At 43.1% G+C, this 19924-nt stretch overlaps 1 protein-coding gene across 5 annotated transcripts in view; it reads right to left on the reverse strand.

Moving 5' to 3' along the window:
* Nucleotides 1–9760: 9760 nt before the first annotated feature.
* The window catches only part of SLC26A7 (solute carrier family 26 member 7), an 80670-nt gene continuing 70506 nt past the window's right edge, over nucleotides 9761–19924 (reverse strand). For 4 of the 5 annotated variants that reach the window (XR_008331424.1, XR_008331422.1, XR_008331423.1 and 1 more), the window contains 3 exons: nucleotides 19073–19176; nucleotides 15884–16139; nucleotides 9761–11878 (listed from right to left, as the gene is read on the reverse strand). Coding sequence is in view for 1 of the 5 variants with exons in the window: in XM_053395677.1 (XP_053251652.1) it covers nucleotides 11843–11878; nucleotides 15884–15987; nucleotides 16085–16139; nucleotides 19073–19176 (299 nt within the window). In the remaining 4 variants the exon portion in view is untranslated. The remainder of the gene's footprint in view (nucleotides 11879–15883; nucleotides 16140–19072; nucleotides 19177–19924) is intronic. The other variant, XM_053395677.1, reaches the window with a different exon arrangement.

Here is a 19924-nt window from a genome sequence, read left to right on the forward strand (position 1 = left end):
CACTTAGGACTGCATGGTGAAGGATGGGTTATAAATGCACAAAAATAAATAACCCTCAGTGACCCTGGGTTCTAGCAATACAAGATGGGGGAGGGAAATGTTCCTCTATCCATTTTTTCTCAGCATGCATCATCTTACACCTCCAGCAGCATATCCTTGTGTGACAAATACCTGAAAGTATTTTTTAAATAATGGGGGTTGCTAATTGGTATGCAGCCCAGTATGGATAAGATGGTGTTTAGGACTTGGATGGAAGAAAACATAGAATCAAAATACAGTGGTACCTCGGGTTACATACGCTTCAGGTTACATACGCTTCAGGTTACAGACTCTGCTAACCCAGAAATATTGCTTCAGGTTAAGAACTTTGCTTCAGGATGAGAACAGAAATTGTGCTCCGGCGGCGCGGCGGCAGCAGGAGGCCCCATTAGCTAAAGTGGTGCTTCAGGTTAAGAACATTTACAGGTTAAGTACGGACCTCCGGAACAAATTAAGTACTTAACCCGAGGTACCACTGTATGTTTATTGAGTGCATGCCCTCTCTGATGTGAGTAGCAAGATTAAGACTGTGTGTCTCTCTGCATCTGATGGCCACACATTCTCCCTGTTTGATACACCATCTGCCTGCAGGTGGAACTATCCCATTTTGGGAACTTCCTTCTGGTCATTGGAACAAAATGCAGGGCCTATCCTTAGGCTCACCTTTTCTCTGTGGTACAAAATGCAGCTGAAACTCACGTTAAACAAAAGAGCTGTTAAGCAAACTCAAACGTGGATGCTGAAGTCATACTTGTAGGGTGATGAAAACCTGCAATCTAAATATCTGGCAGGAGGACAGATCACAATTGAAAAGCCCATCGCACTGCCGACTAAGCACACAAAACAACAGCCACTATTTATCTATGATCTCGTATGTTTTATACTCTCCGGAGCCAATCAGCCAGCCGAGAAAACACAAATTAGCTAACAAACCCTGTCCCTGGGGATTTATTGACATCACTGATGATGCAGGTGAACCGAAGACGGAAGTTGGCAAATCAGGACAAATAGAAATCATTAGCTTCGGCGTCACAGAAAACATGGGCTGGATAAAAAGGCTGGGCACAGATTTTTTTAAAAAACAAAACAAAAACTCCAAAGTTTGACAAATGGAAAATGGACAAACACTGGAAAGGGAGAAAAATCTCCTAGATCACTAGTTTTTCAAGCTGTATTCTAGGGAATTGTGGGGTTCTTCTGAAGTTTATTAGGGGTTCCTTATACAAAGTACTAGTCATGCTAGAAAATCTTTCCTAAAAGACAACTTTTCTACCATTATATTTATTGAGTGCCTCTATCACTCATCTTTCTTTTGTCATAGAACTGAAGGAAACATATATGAGCCAGTGTGCTGTAGTGATTAAGAGCGGTAGACTTGTAATCTGGTGAACTGGGTTCGCGTCCCCGCTCCTCCACATGCAGCTGCTGGGTGACCTTGGGCTAGTCACACTTCTCTGAAGTCTCTCAGCCCCACTCACCTCACGGAGTGTTTGTTGTGGGGGAGGAAGGGAAAGGAGAATGTTAGCCGCTTTGAGACTCCTTAGGGTAGTGATAAAGCGGAATATCAAATCCAAACTCCTCCTCTTCTTCTTCTCTCACTGTTTCCTATCCAGCTCCTTCTTACCCACTTCAGATCTGCTTATCCACAGCAAGGTGTCTGTATCACGTGTCCTCAGACTGTGCCCTCGGACCCTTACTACTCAAAACATTAAAATGGCACAGCTACATGGTAGTGCTAAGTGTTCTTGGGTCCCCAAACATTGTTGGACTATAATTTCCATCATCCCTGACCATTGACCGTGCTGGCTGGGGCTGATGGGGGTTGCAGTCCAACACCATCTAGGGGTCAAAAGTTGGGAAATGTTGCCCTAAGGTCTATTCTCAGCTTGGTGAGAACTGTGGTGCAGCCTGACAGACCTGCACAATAGCACCTGTGCTGGTCCCGGGGGGGGTGTTACTGTGCGGCATGGTCTGTGTCCGGTCCGAGGCTGAAGCAGGGTCCAAGGCAAGGAGTCGAGCGTGGTCAGGAACTCAGGAGAGCAGGTCAGGGTGCTGGCAGGAACAGGTAACCAACGATGTTGCTTCCGCAACCTGGGACTGGGCGGGCTGGCCTTTATCTCCTCTGAGGCATAGGGCGGCCCCGGTCCACAGGTGACTCGCCTCCCCTGGCCTGGAGGCAAGCACTCCTCGTGCGAGAACTTAGTTCCCTCCGCTTCTCTGCCCTGAGCCTCTGCAGCTCAGGAGAGGCTGGAGAGTTACTGGACCCAGAGGCAACCTCACCTTCCCCTGACAGGGCTGGGAGAGGAGCACCTGCAGGCAATGGGTCCTCCATCACCTCCGGAGCCAGAGAGGATTCAGCTGGTGTCTGCTCCTGAGGATCCGGCACAGGTGAGGGCCCTTCAGGTTCAAGCCCCTGCCCCGGCTCAGCCGGCCCGGGAGGCGGGGACTCCTGTGCAGGCTGGGATTCCTCAGGTTCAGCCTCTGAATCAGATTCCACAGCATCCAACCTAGACTGAGTGTGGGGCCCACCATAGTTCCCAGAATTCTTGGCAGAAGCTTCCTGAGCCGATGCACTGATGTGAGAACAGTTTGTTGGAAGGGAGGAGAAGGTTCTCAGGGGCTACCGACCCTGGTGGGTATGTTCTACCTCTATGGTCAAATGCCATAGATATGCTTCTTAATACTAGCTGCTGAAAACCACAGGAAGGAAGAGTGCTGTTGAGTGAAGCCCGCTTGCAGGCGTCTCACAGGCATCTGGTTGCCCCCTCAGGTTGCCTCAGTGGCATGGAGTGCCTTCCATCAGCTTTGGCTGGTGGCCCAGCTGCGCCCCTATCTGGACAAAGCCTCACTACTGTTGTTTATGCTCTGGTAACCGCTAGGTTAGATTACTGCAACATGGTAGGTTTCCTGCTTGGCAGGGGGTTGGACTCGATGGCCCTTGTAGTCTCTTCCAACTCTATGATTCTATGATTCTATGAAGGGCTGCCTCTAAATACAGGGGCCATTGGTTTGTTTTGGTTTTCTTCTTGTTTTTGTTATGTATTTTGTGTTTTTATCTTGTCTTTTTATGCTGTGAAGCATACTGAGATCTAATCATCATCATCATCAATGATAATAATATACTGAGTCAGGTCAGCAGAGATAGCTCAGTCGGTAGAGCATAAGACTCTTAATCGTAGGGTCGTAGGTCATTCATCTGTGTAGCTCAGTATGTTCAGTATTGACTCAGTTGGTTAGAGCATGGTGCTGATAATGCCAAGGTTGCAGGTTTGATCCCCGTATGGGACAGCTGCATATTCTTGCCTTGTAGGGGGTTGGACTAGATGATCCTCAGTGTCCCTTCCAGTACTAGGATTCTATTACTCTATTCCATGGGTAGGCAAACTAAGGCCCTGGGGCTGGATCCGGCCCAATCGCCTTCTAAATCCGGCCTGTGGATGGTCTGGGAATCGGTGTGTTTTTACATGAGTAGAATGTGTCCTTTTATTTAAAATGTAATCTCTGGGTTATTTGTGGGGCATAGGAATTTGTTCATTATTTTTTTTCAAAATATAGTCCAGTCCTCCACAAGGTCTGAGGGATGGTGGACCGGCCCCCTGCTGAAAAAGTTTGCTGACCCCTGCGGTCTATTCTGATTCTACAAGGAGAGGCAGCAGCTCTCCAGGGTTTTAGACAGGGCTCTTTCCCAGCTCTCCCTGGAGATGTAGGCAATTAAGCCTGAGACTTACTCCCTGTAAAGCAGAGGAACAGTCTCTGCATAACCTGTGCTCTTGTCTATTGATATTAGGCTGATACCCATGCTATCTTATTTTATATGCATGTGATTTATCCTCCCTCCACTTAGCCTAGCCAAATACATAATTTAGTCACCTATGTTCATTTTGAAAAGTGTATAGATTTTAATTTGTGGTTTAGTGACAATTATTTTATGTAATTTTAAATAGTTTTGTGGATTTGGGCAGGGGTTTATCTACAAAGTGCAAGTAGATAAATAGGTACCGCTCCGGCGGGAAGGTAAACGGCATTTACATGCGCTGCTCTGGTTTGCCAGAAGCGGCTTAGTCATGCTGGCCACATGACCCGGAAGCTGTACGCCGGCTCCCTCGGCCAATAAAGCGAGATGAGCGCCACAACCCCAGAGTCGGCCACGACTGGACCTAATGGTCTGGGGTCCCTTTACCTTTACTTATCTACAATTTTATTATGCACATCATGACCTGCCCAAGCCCACTTTACAACTGAGAGGAGAGCAGGCCTAGATTTCTGAAAAGCCAACCCACTTGGAGCAATGGGAGCGTTGTATTCCACCATATTGCATTTTAGAGAGAAGTGATAATCATTAAACTTCCATCAGGAATCCTTAGCCTTGCAAATGCCAACTGGAAGACCCCCTCGAAGCGATGGTGAAGGAAGGGCTTCAAGAGATGTGGAATGGATGCTACTTCTTCTGGTTTTTGTTTAAATTTAATTGAGGCAGACGGTATAATGTGAAGCTTTCAACTAACGGCAATTTCAGCCTATGGATCTTTGCGATGTGGCTGATCGATCACGGGCAATAGTAGCATATGCTGCTTTCAGGCTTGAGTTTCCGAAATGCCATGAGAAGCATCCTCAATTAGTAACCGAGGCCATTTAACACATCAGCTAAACTGCTAACTGGCACACATCAAGGCTCATTGTGTAGACCGAAGACCTACAAAGAAATCAGCACAATTCAGCATGTGGCAGGGAATGACGAAAAGGCAAAATAGTAAGGGTTTTAAAAATATATATGTATAAGAAAATGTGCCTGTGGTTCTCTCTTTAAATGTCGAATCGGCATGTTTGTTGTCTGTCTCGCTCTTGCTGCCTTTGCCTTGGAGAAATGAGAGAGGCATTTGGCCTTTTGTGAGTCTGTGTCAGAACTTGTATGTCCTGAGGAGAAAAGTAGCTGTTTTGAGAAACTATAAAGCAGCAATGAACAGACAAATGGTTGGAATGGCTGAGTTAAATTTTATGGAACAGATGTTATGTCCCAGAGCAGCCCCGGGCTTTGTCTGGTGTCAGCCCTTTGGTAAATGGGTTTTCATAATGAATTTAGCTGCTAATTCGCACATAAAAATCTATGTTAAAGTAATGCTAAGGGACTGTCTCTTAAACCTACAAAAGGCAGGCGGTTCAGGATGGATGGCTTCACCTGTCTCTGCAGGGCTCTTTCTTTCTGAAGGTAGGCCAAACACTTCATATATAGGGGTGATTTTGGGGGGTATTACAGAATGCATCTTCACCTGTAACAGTAAGATGAGCGAGTGAGTTTAAAGTCATTTTTAACCCACGAAGCTTAAAGCAGTGTTTAAAGCTTCAGTCCACGCAATTGTAACCACTAGGATGTCCTTTTTATTGTGCATTCCTGATCGGTGCACACAATGGTATTGGCACAGTTATACACAATCCTGCGTTCAGCATACCCCCTGCCAAATTTTCTTATTTTCCAGAGACAGTCCTGGAATTATGAACGCCATCTGGGCTTCTGATTTGATCCCAGAATGTACCTATTTTCTCTGCCGCCACTGAGCTCGGGGAGAAGGGTGAGCTGGCTCTTTGTCCTGAGCGACTGTGGCTATGAGAGAGCATCCTGTTGCCTTTCCATGGCTGCCATTGCTGGCATTCTCCATTGGGCAGCTCATAGTGGCTGCTGGAAAGGCGAGGAGGGGAAGAGGTTGTCACCCCTGAAAGCCAACCTCACATGATGCGCTGGCTCTGCAGGGCAGGCAGAGGGCAAGGCTGCCCCCTGTGCAGAAAGAAAGGGGGAGTGGAGTACAAGGAGCCTTGATTATTTTTTTAAAATGAAAAACATGCTTTGTGTGTCCATGTCTAAGCTTGCCCCTTTATAAAATTCATTTATTGGTGCATGTTTTTCTTTTAGTAAATCTACCAGAGAATGGAATGGAATAGGGATTAAGGGGTTTTCTCAGGACAATGAAGGGTGTGTGTGCTTTGACTTCAGATCAAGCTTTGTTGGCAGTAAACAAACCAAACCTAAGCTGCTGGACACAATGGCAAGCCATGGTTTACTAAGTCATAGTTTAGTGAACCATAGTCTAGTATTATATGCAAACCAGGCAGGGCTGGATTTAGGTTTGATTAGGCCCTAAGCTACTGAAGGTAATGGGGCCCTTTATATGTCCAGCTGTCCTTTGCCAACAGCAAATTGTCACTGTTTTTTTGTGTTGAATATCTGCTATATGGTAATTTATGGACCTACTAGGTATCTAAAGCCATTTGCACATGTTGCCATGCAACCAGTCCATGCAGAATGTAGGCACCCTATATATAGAAATGAGGAAACCAGTGATATTTTAGGGAGCAGGCTAGCAGGCGGGGCCCATTACTTACATCATAGGAGCCTGCACAACACAAAACACTGTTGCTGTATGTAGGTTTTATTTTATTTGTTTTTTATCTTATATTTTGGAAATGTACATCCAGTTTTTTTCCCCTTTAAATTTTTTTGGGGTCCCCAAGAGAGTGGGGCCCTAAGCTATAGCTTGTTGGCTTATACGTAAATCCAGCACTGGCTGTGACTTCAGCTCAAGCTTTGTTGGCAGTAAACAAAACAAATGTAAGCTGCTGGACACAATGGCAAGCCATGGTTTACTAAGTCATAGTTTAGTAAACCATGGTCTAGTATTATATGCAAACCAGGCCTACATCAACCCAAGTGAACTATATACTTAAAACCATGCTGAGAGTCAACATTCCTTTTTTGTGGAGTGGGTGATAAAGTAGTAAAAGGAATGTTTATACAAGATATGACATCCTAGCCTCTGGATGCAATCCAATGCTTTTATATTGCATCATCACTAAATTGTTAAAAACTCAAGTTGAAAAAGTGAGGACTGTTTAGCACAGGACATTATTTTTTTTAACAGTGAAAGAGAGAACAACCAATTCCTCCTCCAACATAGAAATTATCTACATGCCAGTTTATTTCCATATAAATTTATTGTTACATATGCTAATAACAAACAAGGGAAAACAAACAAAAGAGAAATGCATTGTTAAACATACAAAAACGAGCAGATTGTCCGATCCTTGCTAAAATCCATCAGATGGATGAAAGCACCATTTCACATCCAGTCTGGAAACGCACTTATTTATGAGAAACATTTTATTATTATTATTCTTTTGGCAGACAGAAGGAAGTACCCCTCCCAGGAAGTGCATTCTTTTCTAAACAACTCGTTAGTATTATTTTGCTAGCCAGTAAATGTCAAACAATCTTAACAAATGCTTTTTGGCACATTAAGGTTTTCATTAAACAAGGAAGGTATCTTACACGGTAGATTTATACCATCCAGCTCTGTCCCAGCCTTCAATAAATTATAACAAGGTAGCTAAAGCCAGACTTTGTGGCACTTAATATAGGGATTTAGGGGGAAATAACCTTTAAAAGGGAAAGCACAGGATGAACATTCGGGACATTTAATTTGCATAGCAATGATCCTAGCAAGTCTCCCTTATTATGTATTTATGTCTAATTTATCATTTTCACTAAGTTTCTTTTTAAATACTTTATTGACATTCTCTCTGTGTGTGTGCGCACGCACACGTACAAGAGTTCATAAAAACAGAGGTTGTAGCAGTGCAGGTTTGTACAGTCTGTGTGGCTTAATTTGCAGGACTGCAGAGAATTTATGGGACCCTGGGCAATAATGAATGAGGTCCCCATTAATGTATGTCAGTGTGCTTTTCTCTCCCAGAGCTGATTGGGTGAACTTGTGGGGCTCCCAGCTTGTTTTTGTCACATTTTATGAGTTTTGGAACTCAGGGCATCACCAGGTCCTTATTTTGGCACATCCAAATGCACAACGTGTTCCCAATAATCCCAGTCAATCAACACAGAAGCCTGAAGAGCCAGATCTATCCTTAGGAAGCTGATTTGGGGTGCCATGAAAGGTTGATGTTGATCATACTGATCTGGGAGGGATCAAATGGTCTGACTCTGAATAAGGCAACTCCTTATGTTCCTATGCCAAAAATAACTTTGCTGGCCTTGAGTACTCTGGGGTGTATCTCGTGCTAGTCCTACTCAGAGGAGACCTGTTGAAATGAATGAACATGACTAATATAGGCCCATTCATTCCAGTAGGTCTGTCCTAAATTAAGCTTAGCGGGATACAACCCAGGACCAGCCACAAAATGCTTGGCCTGACTCTGCACACAGGTATCTTTTTTAGAGCGCCAAAAACCTCCAAAATCCTGAAATCCTGAGCTATTGCTTCACTGAGTTCACCAACTTTTGGCACACTGTGCTTAAAAGAAAAGGGGAACCCTCTAGAAAATTCTGCTTAAGGTAAAGAGAATCAATGCCAGCTGCATTGTTCCTATGGCTTCAAAGGTGCATTAAAACAAGGGTTACCAACCTTTTTTGGACCAGTAGTCACATTTTGAATTTTGAGAGTATCCTGGGAGTGCCAGCCACAAAATGACTGCTATAGGGCAGCATGGCATAACACAAAATTAGACAAGACAGCCACCCCTGACAACTGTCGTGGGAATTCAGCTATGTCCTTCCTATTAGTCCCAACTATGGAGCTAATTCAATATTGATTTTACGCACACACTGATGCTGTCTAAGAGCAGCAGGGAGCATTCCTCACAACACTCACTTTCATTTCACAGAAGTCACTTAGAAGTTACCTGCACATTTTGCCTTATAACTTTCTTTCTAGATGGACTAGGGGCTCACTTTTTTAAAAAAGGCACCAGGGTGTCCTTTTGGACACCAGGGTTGGCAACCTCTGTGTTAAAAAAAACAGTTTTTGCCCAAGTGGATTCTTAAAAGTTGTGTGTGTGTGTGTCAAATTTTTTTATGAAACATTCATCACATATTAGTTTGCTCCAGAACAGCTGACTTTTTTCTCCCAAACCCTGATGGCATACAATGAAGATATCCTGCACACCCAATTTTTAGCACAAACATGGGTGCACATCTCTTAAAGTCAGATTTTTTAGGACTGCTGCTAGATTTCCTCAGAGAAGATAGCTTGATTCTCGCCTTAGTCCTGGAGTGGCCACCCACACCCACACCCAGCCTCACATCCCTTGCAGCAGGGCCAGTTGCAAGGGATGGTGGGAGTTGTAATTCAGATACATCTGCACAGCCACAAGTTAGTCACCCTTGCTGCTATACCCCCCTTTGCAAGTTATCCTAGCCACACTTTTACTCCAGTTAAAACCATCTTCCCCACAGAGTCAATGAAAGCTTGTAGCAGATTGAGACCCAACAGTTTTCCTCCATATTTCTTTTTTAAATACACAAATGTATAATTTAAATGACCCCTTCAAACTTATTGCTTCAAAGATCTGCCAATTTGGAAAGTGAACCCAATGTTCTGCAGACATCATCATAAACAACCAGCATAATCCAACATAACATGAGGCAATTATTTAAGTGTGATTGCTTGGAGCTCTCGGGGCACAGCGCGGATCTCCTGCATTCTTTGCAAATAAGCAAATCATAACCACAATAAGTGCTAGCAGCAGAAAATGGTAACACTGCACATTGCAAAATTATCAACCTAACATGTCCTCCTATTCTACAAAAGTTTGTGAACCGTGTGATTTTAATAAAGGATTGCCAGCCATTCATAATTGTTATGGATTGCTTCTATTTATTTTTTTTAGAGCCAAGTCCATAATGTGTAGAAAGCTTGCTCATTTCTTTTGGGGAGGTGGGGGGGGGGTGGGGAGAGAGAATAACAATAAATTTTGCAAGAATGATGAATTCACCACTTTGATAGAGATGCCATGAATATCAACCCCTGAAGCAAAAATTGTGTACTCGCTGTTTCAGACAAGTGTCCATTGCACATCTGTTTTATGAAAAGCCAATTGTGCATGCAATGTGTAATAACGGTTCAGATCTGCCTTAATTTATATGGCTTTTGAATGCAGATGATGCACAATTAAGGAAATTATGAAATGTGACATGCAAGAATTATTCCAATCTGCACTACTTAGAGAACACAGTTGTACAACTGCATATAATGAGAGGCATGCAACACAATGCAATGATTTAAATCAGCTTTGCAAACACTGCGCACCCACTTTTGTGGATTAGGATCCCAGACTCGCAATGCCAACATGTTGAAAGTCTGCAATATTCACCAAGAGAAAAGTGTCAGATTTTGCACACCCTGCACTTTCAATGTGTCTCCTATCTATACAGTGTAATTTACATCTCCATTGTCCTCCTATCACTAGAATCCATTGTGTCAGATGGAGAAATTTATCTCCTTATTTATTAACTGAAGCAATTAAAACTGTATGATTAGATATTAATAATATTATTGGGGGGAGGGGGGAAATACAATTCTTAATGTCCTCCAGTTTTTGCCCAAACTTGGTTGTGGCTTGAATTATCTGTAATTAGCAAGCAAAAAAGATTGCAATCCCACTTAAATATCTATGACATTTGTCTGACTTTTGTGCATTGGGTTAGAAACACTTTCAATAAACTGTGCAGAATACTGCTAGTCAAAAACTATTTGAAACAATGGCACTTTTGCTTTCCACTTATCTATGCAGAATCTCCCGATCATTGTTTAGATGTAATACGAAAACATAATTTAGCATCCTATGCACAAACCTGCATCCTTCTCTTTCTTCAGTATGGCCATGAGAAGGAGACCGGCTGTTTAAAGCTAACAAGAGTTTGTTGCTTTGTCTAAACTCAGCACTGTGCTTAGTTTTATCCAAACAAGCCAGGATGAAAAACCACTTGTCCCAAAGTGACAAACTGCTGTTAACTTAAAATACACATGGATGCTATAGCTACATTGAAGGAGAATGTGCAGAAGGGAGAGGATGAGCCTCAGGCTCATGCATGTAGCACTACACTATGGTTTAGTGTTACATCCTAACCCACCCACCCCACCTTTGTGATTGCAAAATCAGTCTGAGCACTTAGATCTAGAGCCACAAACTGGCCCTCTCTGTATGCAGATACAGACCTATGTGAGCACATGCCATTCCCTGTAAAATGTGACACAGAATAACCCTCTGTTACAAGACCACCCCCCTGACCACTGTAAATTAGCACCATTCTACTTAATTCAATGGAGCTGTCAGCATAGGTCAAACCTGAGAATTTTACAACAAATGCTAAACCTTTTCACAACGGAAGGGAAAGCAGGGGCTATGTTCATAACTGGAAATATGTTTTTAAAATTCATGAGAAGATACATACGGCAGTGTAGAACATAAGTAACACTCAAAATAGCCAGTGACCTTGGTGGTTTTGATAGAATATGAAAGGGGCATGGTGGGATTGCTCTAATGGGTGCCCTGCGTATTTAAGAAGAAATAATCTGGACATCACAGTTTGTGTTTCCATGTAACAAGCTGTAGATCCTTGGGATTAGATACCAGCGACTGCAGTACAAAATTCAGTAAGGTTGTATTCTCTTGTGCACAAAATGATACACCTAAGTTACAATAGGACAGAGTTCAAAACAATATACACTACTGAAATGTCCTAAATTGCTTTCTAATTATTATTATTTATCTAAATGCATACAAAAATATGTAGCAATCAAATAACATTTTTATTTTTATTTTTTAAAAAACTGTCATTGCTGGTAACTCAAAGAGATACCTCCAGGAACGTTTTGACAGTAAACACTGTTGATGTTGGATTTGTTAAATAGACTTGGCATACAATTATCACCATCAAAATCCCATGTTTGAAGATCTGACGAAACACCGGCAAAGTTCTTTCTGTAGGTAAGCGGTTCAATATATCTATATCAGGTCAGCTTCAGACCTCAGTGTGTTCATTAAGCTTGCAGAAATTCTAAAATTGAAAGAAGAAGGAAATTTCACCCTACAGCTAGAGTTTTCTAGAATGCATTAGCATGTAAGTCATTAACAATCCAGGCATTTAACAATGAAAATAGACCCAGGGCGAGAGACCTAGACTGTGAGTAACTGTATTGTATCAGCATTTCCAGAAGCGCTACATGAGTCTACCACATTTGCAAAGATACCATGATGTGGTCCGTATACAAAATGTCATTAGTATGATATGTAATGTAAAAGAGAAGATCTGGACAGAACTGGAATTTGAGAAACCTGTGCAATACAGAATACCAGGCATCCCATTCTTGATTCATAACCAAACTATCTTAGTAATGATAACAAACCCATTTGCAAAAGCGGAATTACAAGATCTGGCAATCCTAGATGTAGAAATTAACACCCCCTTATCGCTATTGATTCCCTTCACATTGCATCACGATTCCCATCCTTTTACAAACCTGATAGAAAACTGATTGGTATGAAAGGAAAGGAAAAGGCTGGTACTGCTTGATTCACTTTTATGAAAATGACACTTCTCTCACAGCAGGGCAGATCTTGGAAAGAATGGAGGGGTGCTGGGTGAATTGGCTATCTGTTGATGATGCATTGTGTCTCAAATTCAACAGTTAAATCTCAAGCAAATTAGAACAATGACACCATTTGAACGAATGATTCTGAACACCCAAAAAAATGCTATCAATTTTATATAAAATATTCACTGATATAGCCATTGGACTATTAACTTGGTTATTAAACAAAATTGGGAAATGGACCTAGCCATAGCAATTGAAGCAGCATATTGGAACAATCTGTGGACAATTAACCCTCTAAAATCAACATCAACCCACATTAGAGAAAATTATTTTAAGTTAATACATATGTGGCATTTAACACATGTAAGAGTCAGCTATATAGATAAAACATCCACTTTGGCACATGTGAGAACCACATATCCTGCTGTTCTAAGAAGGTTATCGTAGTATAACACAGGCACCAAAATTCACAAGACCACCACTGCTAGTAATGCAAACCTGGCGTTTCATGGGAGTGTTATGTTGAGAGGTAATGACTTCTTAGCTTCGTGGAGAAGGACTCATTTGTCTCACGGAATCCACGTTAAACACACTAGCACACATTAAACGTAGACTGGCACAGTCCAGATGGTGTCGGACTTGCACCTCCCACCAGCCCCTTGCTAGCATGGCCAGTTGTGAGGAATTATGGGAATTGTAGTCCAACAACTTCTGGTGGGTACTATGCTGGCCACCCGAGCATTAACGCTGACATTTGCCAGAGTTTATATTTGCCCAAGGATTCTGTGAACTGGCACTGTGTCTGCTCACTAGGCTAGGTCTCAAACCTTAGCTTGAGATCTGGAATCCCTGACAATAATGCAGCAGTTTGGATTGCAGGGGCTAATCTGGATGGAGTGCTGAACCCAAGGACTTGAGGGCGTGTTGGCTACTTCCAGCACTAGGATAGAAAGAACCTGCTGCACCACTGTTTGATCGTTCCTTTGATACTAAGGGAAGCTTCAGAAAATTCATTTTTCACCCAATGAGTCATGATCTCTAGGGCCACCAAGTGAGAGGAAGCCACTGCAAACAGGTGGTCTGAAACCAAGCCCAGTGTCAGCACTTGCATGGAGGAGCCAATGGGCTTGGAGAGTCCACCACAGCTGACATTGGCTTCCTTATACTTAATTTGTTTTTGCTTAAAATGCTTTTTTTTTTTTTACAGCACTCTTAAAAGAAGTCCAAAAGCCATCTAGAGAAATTAAGATACTGGTGATAAAGGTAAAGGTAAAGGTACCCCTGCCCGTACGGGCCAGTCTTGACAGACTCTAGGGTTGTGCGCTCATCTCACTCTATAGGCCGGGAGCCAGCGCTGTCCACAGACACTTCCGGGTCACATGGCCAGCGTGACGAAGCTACCCTGGCGAGGCAGAGCCGCACACGGAAACGCCGTTTACCTTCCCGCTAGTAAGCGGTCCCTATTTATCTACTTGCACCCGGGGGTGCTTTCGAACTGCTAGGTTGGCAGGCGCTGGGACCGAGCAACGGGAGCGCACCCCGCCGCGGGGATTCGAACCACCGACCATGCGATCGGCAAGTCCTAGGAGCTGAGGTTTTACCCACAGCGCCACCCGCGTCCCTATACTGGTGATAGCTACAGCCATTTCCCCCAGCATTTGTTCTCGGCCCAGGGCTGTGTGATACCATCCAATATTTCCTGCTCTTTGGTGCAACCTGGCAAGTTTGTGAATGGGGGGGAGCCCATCAGGGTGTTACTGAGGGGAGCATCTTGCCCAAGGCATCTTTAAACCTGGCCACCACACTCTGGGCAAAGCTGTGAGTTGTTTGTTTACTGAAGCCAAGGTGAAGGAGGAACTCTGTGTGTGTGGAACCTACTTGCACACTTTAACTACAACAGCTGTGGGGGGGGGGATTCCCCCCAACACAACTTGCTTGTCCCATAAATATGTAAAAACTAAATCAAAGAGAGCGTAAGTTTCAAATAGCTAAAATACTGCATTTCCCCTGTTCGGCATTTTGCTCGACAAACACCGCCAGTTTTTAGTCAATCAGCCTAAAGCGATGTTGGAAGAAAAGGAGGAAGAAGACTTTTCTAATTGAATTAGCAGAATGTTCCTATTCACGGTAATAGGGGAGGGGAGGGCGAAGAAACAGAAAACAACAGCTTATTGACTAGTTTTAACTTTAATCTGTCTTGGACCCCAACCAATGCTGTAGTCATGCATAAAACAATGGAAAGCCAAAACTCCATGCGTTGCCTGAACATTTGGTTTAATAACAGTTACAGTGGAGAATCTTGCATGAGTTTACGCTATAAGCAAGTCTGCGCCCTTTGAAACCAGAAATGTGGAAACAGAGTTTATATAATAACGTTGGTTCCAATCCAAATACCCCTGAGCTGTGTCGTATAATATCGCCTTAACAGAGGCTGCAAGAGTGAGGCTGGACTTAGGCAGGTGTAGGCAGCCATGAATGAATGCAAGCAGGAATGGACAATCACACCACAGTAGATGACCCTCACTGCCGCTGTATATTGTTGCTTCCAACTACCTGCTGTTCCTGTTGTTGCACACACACATGTGCATGCGCTGATTTTAAAATGAAATGGCTACTATATGTTAAACGGGGAGGTCAAGGGGCTGTTTAGCTTAGAAAAGAAGAAAGGAACATAGGAAGCTGTCTTATACTAAATCAAACCACTGGCCCATGTAGCTCAGTATTGTCCACCCTGAGTGACAGCAGCTTTCCAGGATTTCAGGCAGGGTACATTTCAAGACCCATCTAGAGATGCCAGGAATTGAAAGTGGGACTTTCTGCATTCAAAGCAGATGCTCTACCACTGAGCTAAGTCCCTTCTCATATGTCTTTAGGGCTGAGGGGGCATGCTATAGGGTAGGAGTAGTCAATGTGGCACCCTCCAGGTGCTTGTGAACTATAACTCCCATCAGCCACAATCAGTATTGTCAGAGATCATGGGAATTGTAGTCCAGAACCATATAGAGGCCCCACTTTATAACCCTATATCAGACTAAGAGTGCCATGGACAGAGTAAATAGGAAAAGCATGACTCACCTCTTTCAAGGCATAAGATCTCAGGTCAGCCAGTGAAATTAGCAGGTAAGAAAAACAAAAGGAAATACTTTATGACATAGCCCATAATTCACCTATGAACGTCATTGCTGCTGGTTACTGTGACTGGCTTTTTTTTTTAAAAAAAAAAAAGAGGCATAGAGGAATAATATCCACTGGGGTAGTGAACAGCAAGTGCCAGAAATGCAGAAAAAAGTACCCCTCCTGACTGCTGGGTGCTGAAGATGAAGAACAAGGTACAGAGATAACCATCTCACCCTGTTTGTGAATTTCCCACAGACATTTGATTGGCCACTTTGCAGAGGGAACTTGAGTGAGGTAGAAAATCATGATAGCTCTCTTATCTTCTTCTGTTCTCGTGCAGTGAGACTCACCTTGTTCAACTGAATGGCACCAACAGCTGATGACACCGATTCAAAGAAGACGGCATTCTCGGATTCCAGCTTTCCGCTGAGCTTCAACGCCTTTATCAAGGAAGCTGTAGTAAGACAGGAATGTGCGCACTTTAAAAGAGAGGAACGACACCCGGGAAAGTTAATTTTTAAAATTTATGCTCACCAAAAACTGATACTTGCCTTTGCAATTTGCCAGTAAAACATCAATGTTTCTTTTTTTAGATTCCGTGTAGATCTAAAAGAATCCAAATATTTAAACCACCTTACTAAAGATGCTGAAGTATCACATTCAGATGAAACGATGCTCCCCCTCCTCCTTCTCTGTTTTAGATTTTGTCACCTGGTTGTTGTTGCTTTCATTATTTCATATAAATGAATTTAACACAAATTAGCAAGGCCCACTTTCGGCTCAGGAAAGATGTCATTCAGTAAGAAACAGGTAGGGTGCATACACCCCATATTTTTAAAACATGTTTAAAGCACATTCCCCTCCAAATAAGTTAGGAATTGTGATGTATCCCTCACAGAGCTATGGTTCTCAGTACCCATAACAAGCTGCAGTTCCCAGGATTCTTGGGGGGGGGGGGTTGCTTTAAATGAATTATGTGTGCCCAGCCTAAGTAATATTTAGCAAAAAATTATACATGCTGAATTGCAAGTGTCCAGCAGAGGGAACTGTTCCATAATATAAACATCCCCCTAAAAGCTAAAATCCATTAAGGTTTTGTGGTATGGAATGGTAAGCCTCAATGCCACATTGTAAGGACAAACACTGCTGTGATCCAGGAGGATTCTGCTTAACTTCCATCTAGTCCAGTATTATGTTCCCCTCAAAGACTGGCCAGTTGCCTCCAGGGAGGCCACAAGCATGGCAAGAAGGCAAAAGCCTGTCCCTGCTGCCATCAATGCAACTGGTCTGAGCTTATTTTGACCATTGATGCAAATGTAAATAGAGCACAGACCAGAGCGCATATTTGATGCATCTCGTGCCCTCTTCCCTTAGTCCATGACACATGCAGCACATGGCAAGCTCACATGCACTTTGCTATGTCACGTGGATAAAGGGTCCTAACAGTAATACTATGGCTTCATGGTTTCTTTCCTTAAAACGTAATGCAAATATTAAACCTATGTCGGTCACAACATCAGTACGGTTTTTAAGTGTTGAATGTACAGTGGCCCAAGTTTGCATTCATTCCTAAAGCAAAAGCCTGTTTTCCAACTGGCGTGTAGCAGCTAGAGATTAAGGTTTCTAAAACCCTTTAGTGCCACTGGATCTCAAGGAAGCAGCTTTTGGTCTTTGCCCCTCCGTGAAGCCCTAATACAAAAGAAGCATATGGCATCTGCTTTCTTCTAACTAATCTTAAAAAGCAATGTGAAATGATCTATTTGATCTAGGACTAAAGGCATGTGACGTTATTCATGTGGTTTGAGTGCAATATTTTTCTTTCACAAATAGCCAACACACACACACACAACTAAGCAGAGCTGGGGATGCTTAAATCTTTTGCCCCGTTTGATTCCTATCTGGATAGATCTAACCCTGTGTCTATTTGCACAGGGAGCTTTTTTCCATGCGCATAGCAGGCACAGGGGGATATCTGGATTGGGAACACAGGAGCAAACATCTAAAGTCCCTCTCCCCTCCCAATCCATCTCGCCTCCACCCACTCACTGGCTGTTGTGAAAGAAAAATGGAATAGTTCCAGTGGGATAATACTTCAAAGGAGATTGGCAAGTGGGTGATGTCACCCATCTGTCCAAGTTGGCCCGCTGGGGAGGGGGGAGATAAAGATCTGTCCCAATGGGCCAAAAAGGTTCCCCACCCCGGCTTAAGGGCAAATCCTGCCAGTCTTACCTAGTCAATGATTTCTATTAAGTTTGAAGAGTGCAATGTCCACAAAAGCAATGTCCAGTCACATATGCTGTGACTGGTCTGGTTCTCTGACCCTTTTCTCTCTTGTGATAATACTTGCATGTTTGACTCATGACTTCTGAACACTTGTTTTGCTACTCCGTAAAGTATCCGATTGTTAACAGAGGAGGACAGCCAAAAAGCTTTGGATAGGTCATGTCTATGGGGAAGGAGGGTCAGCTTCTGGGAAAAGATGAAAAAAGAAGCAATCTGCACTTGGTCAAAAGGGGGGGGGGGCGGACTTGTCTGAGAGGAAACTTCCTAGGAAAAAAAGGGACAACTAGAAAGTGAACATAGGACCCTATAGGAAAAGATATGGGAGACAAATAGTTTCCAAGCTGGGATCTGATTCCCATGTATGTGTAGGTCAGTTAATTTCACAAGATGACTTACAGTTTGGAGATTACTCCATTGGGAAGTATTGTGTTTGAAGTGACAAAGGAGTGGAATTAGATGGTGTTTGACCTCTGAGGGCTTATAACCCACATGCTAGTCATCACTTGATGCTGAGGCCATCAAGCGACAAGTGTGGATGTATGAATTTGGTCTAAAAAAATTTTTTTTAAAGGGACAGCATAAAGATTCATGCCCATTCTGCACAAATGTACATTGGACGGTTGTGATATTCTTGAAGGAGGAATAAATGTTTAGGAGGCCTTCTGCTATCCTAGATTATGCCAACAGTATACTTGTTGGAACGCGTAATTGGGAGTAAAATGAGTGGGAGATTCACCCACAGAGCACACACACACAGGTAGGTGTATAGAATCATATAACTTTATAGCCTGAGGGATCCCAATGCAGGAATCACAGCTAAAGACCCCTGACAGATGGCCATCCAACCTCTGTTCAAAAAATTCCGATGAAGGAGAGTTCACCACCTTCCAAGGTAGTCTGTTCCTGAGTCACACAGCTCTTCCTAATGTTTTGTCAGAATCCCTTTCTTATAATTTGAATTCATTGGTTTGGGTCCTACCCTCTGGAGCAGCAGAAAACTTGCTCCATCTTCCATGTGCCAGCCCTTTAAGATGGCTATTATATCACCTTTGTCTTATCCTCTCCAGGCTAAACACACCCAACTTCCTCAATCGTTCCTCATAAAGCTTCTTGGTCTCCCTCCTCTGCACACAGTCCAGCTTGTCAATATCCTTCTTAAAAGTTCTACCTAGAATTGGGTCTGACCAAGGCAGAATACAGTGACACTATAGAATAGTGTGGGATACAATAAAATGAATGTGGTGAATCATAAATACCTGAGTAAGCACAGAGATGCCAGTGTAGTCAAAGAAAGTCAGGCCACTGCAGTCAAGTATTAGGAAATGTCTTTCGCTGGGCCATTGCTGTAACGATGATTCACCTATACGGTTAGTTAAAAGGTCTGTTATTTATTTATTTTATTTTATTTTATTTTATTTTACTTTATTTGTGGGCTACAGACAGATGCGATATCAATCTGAAATAAGTGGGGATTTCTATATGGAATTGTAGAGCTGGGAAGCCCAGAGGTCATCTCGTCCAACCCCCTGCAATGCAGGAATCACAACTAAAAAATCCTTGGCAGATTGCTATCCAAGCTCTGCTTAAAAATCTCCACCAACTTCCAAGATAGTCTATTCCACTGTTGAAGAGCTCTTACTGTTAGAAAGTTCTTCCTAATCTTAGTCAGAACTTCCTTTCTTGCAATTGGAACCCACTGGTTCAGGTCCTAGCCTCTGGAGTAGTACCAGAAAACCAGCTTGCTCCATCTTCCATGTGACAACCCTATAGACAGTTGAAGATGGTTATCATATCACTTTTCAGTCTTCTCTTATCCAGGCTAACCATACCCAACTCCCTCACATGCTCTGTATGCTGAAGGCATCTCCAGGTAAGACGAAGAGGCTCCTGCCTGAAGTTCTGGAGAGCTACTGCCACTCCATGTTGACATGAATGAGCTAGATGCACTATTGGTCTGTTTTGGGAGGAGACAGCTTCCTGTGTTCCTAGACATGACTGGAGAGAAGCTGAGAAGACCAGAAATGAAGCCCCGTGCCCTCCCTATGGTGGTTTAACAGTATATTTTATGGTTTCCGTTCTTTATCAGATTCCCAGAGAGCTTTACGGAA

This window comes from Podarcis raffonei, chromosome 7 (assembly GCF_027172205.1).
Source record: "Podarcis raffonei isolate rPodRaf1 chromosome 7, rPodRaf1.pri, whole genome shotgun sequence".
Lineage (NCBI taxonomy): Eukaryota > Metazoa > Chordata > Lepidosauria > Squamata > Lacertidae > Podarcis > Podarcis raffonei.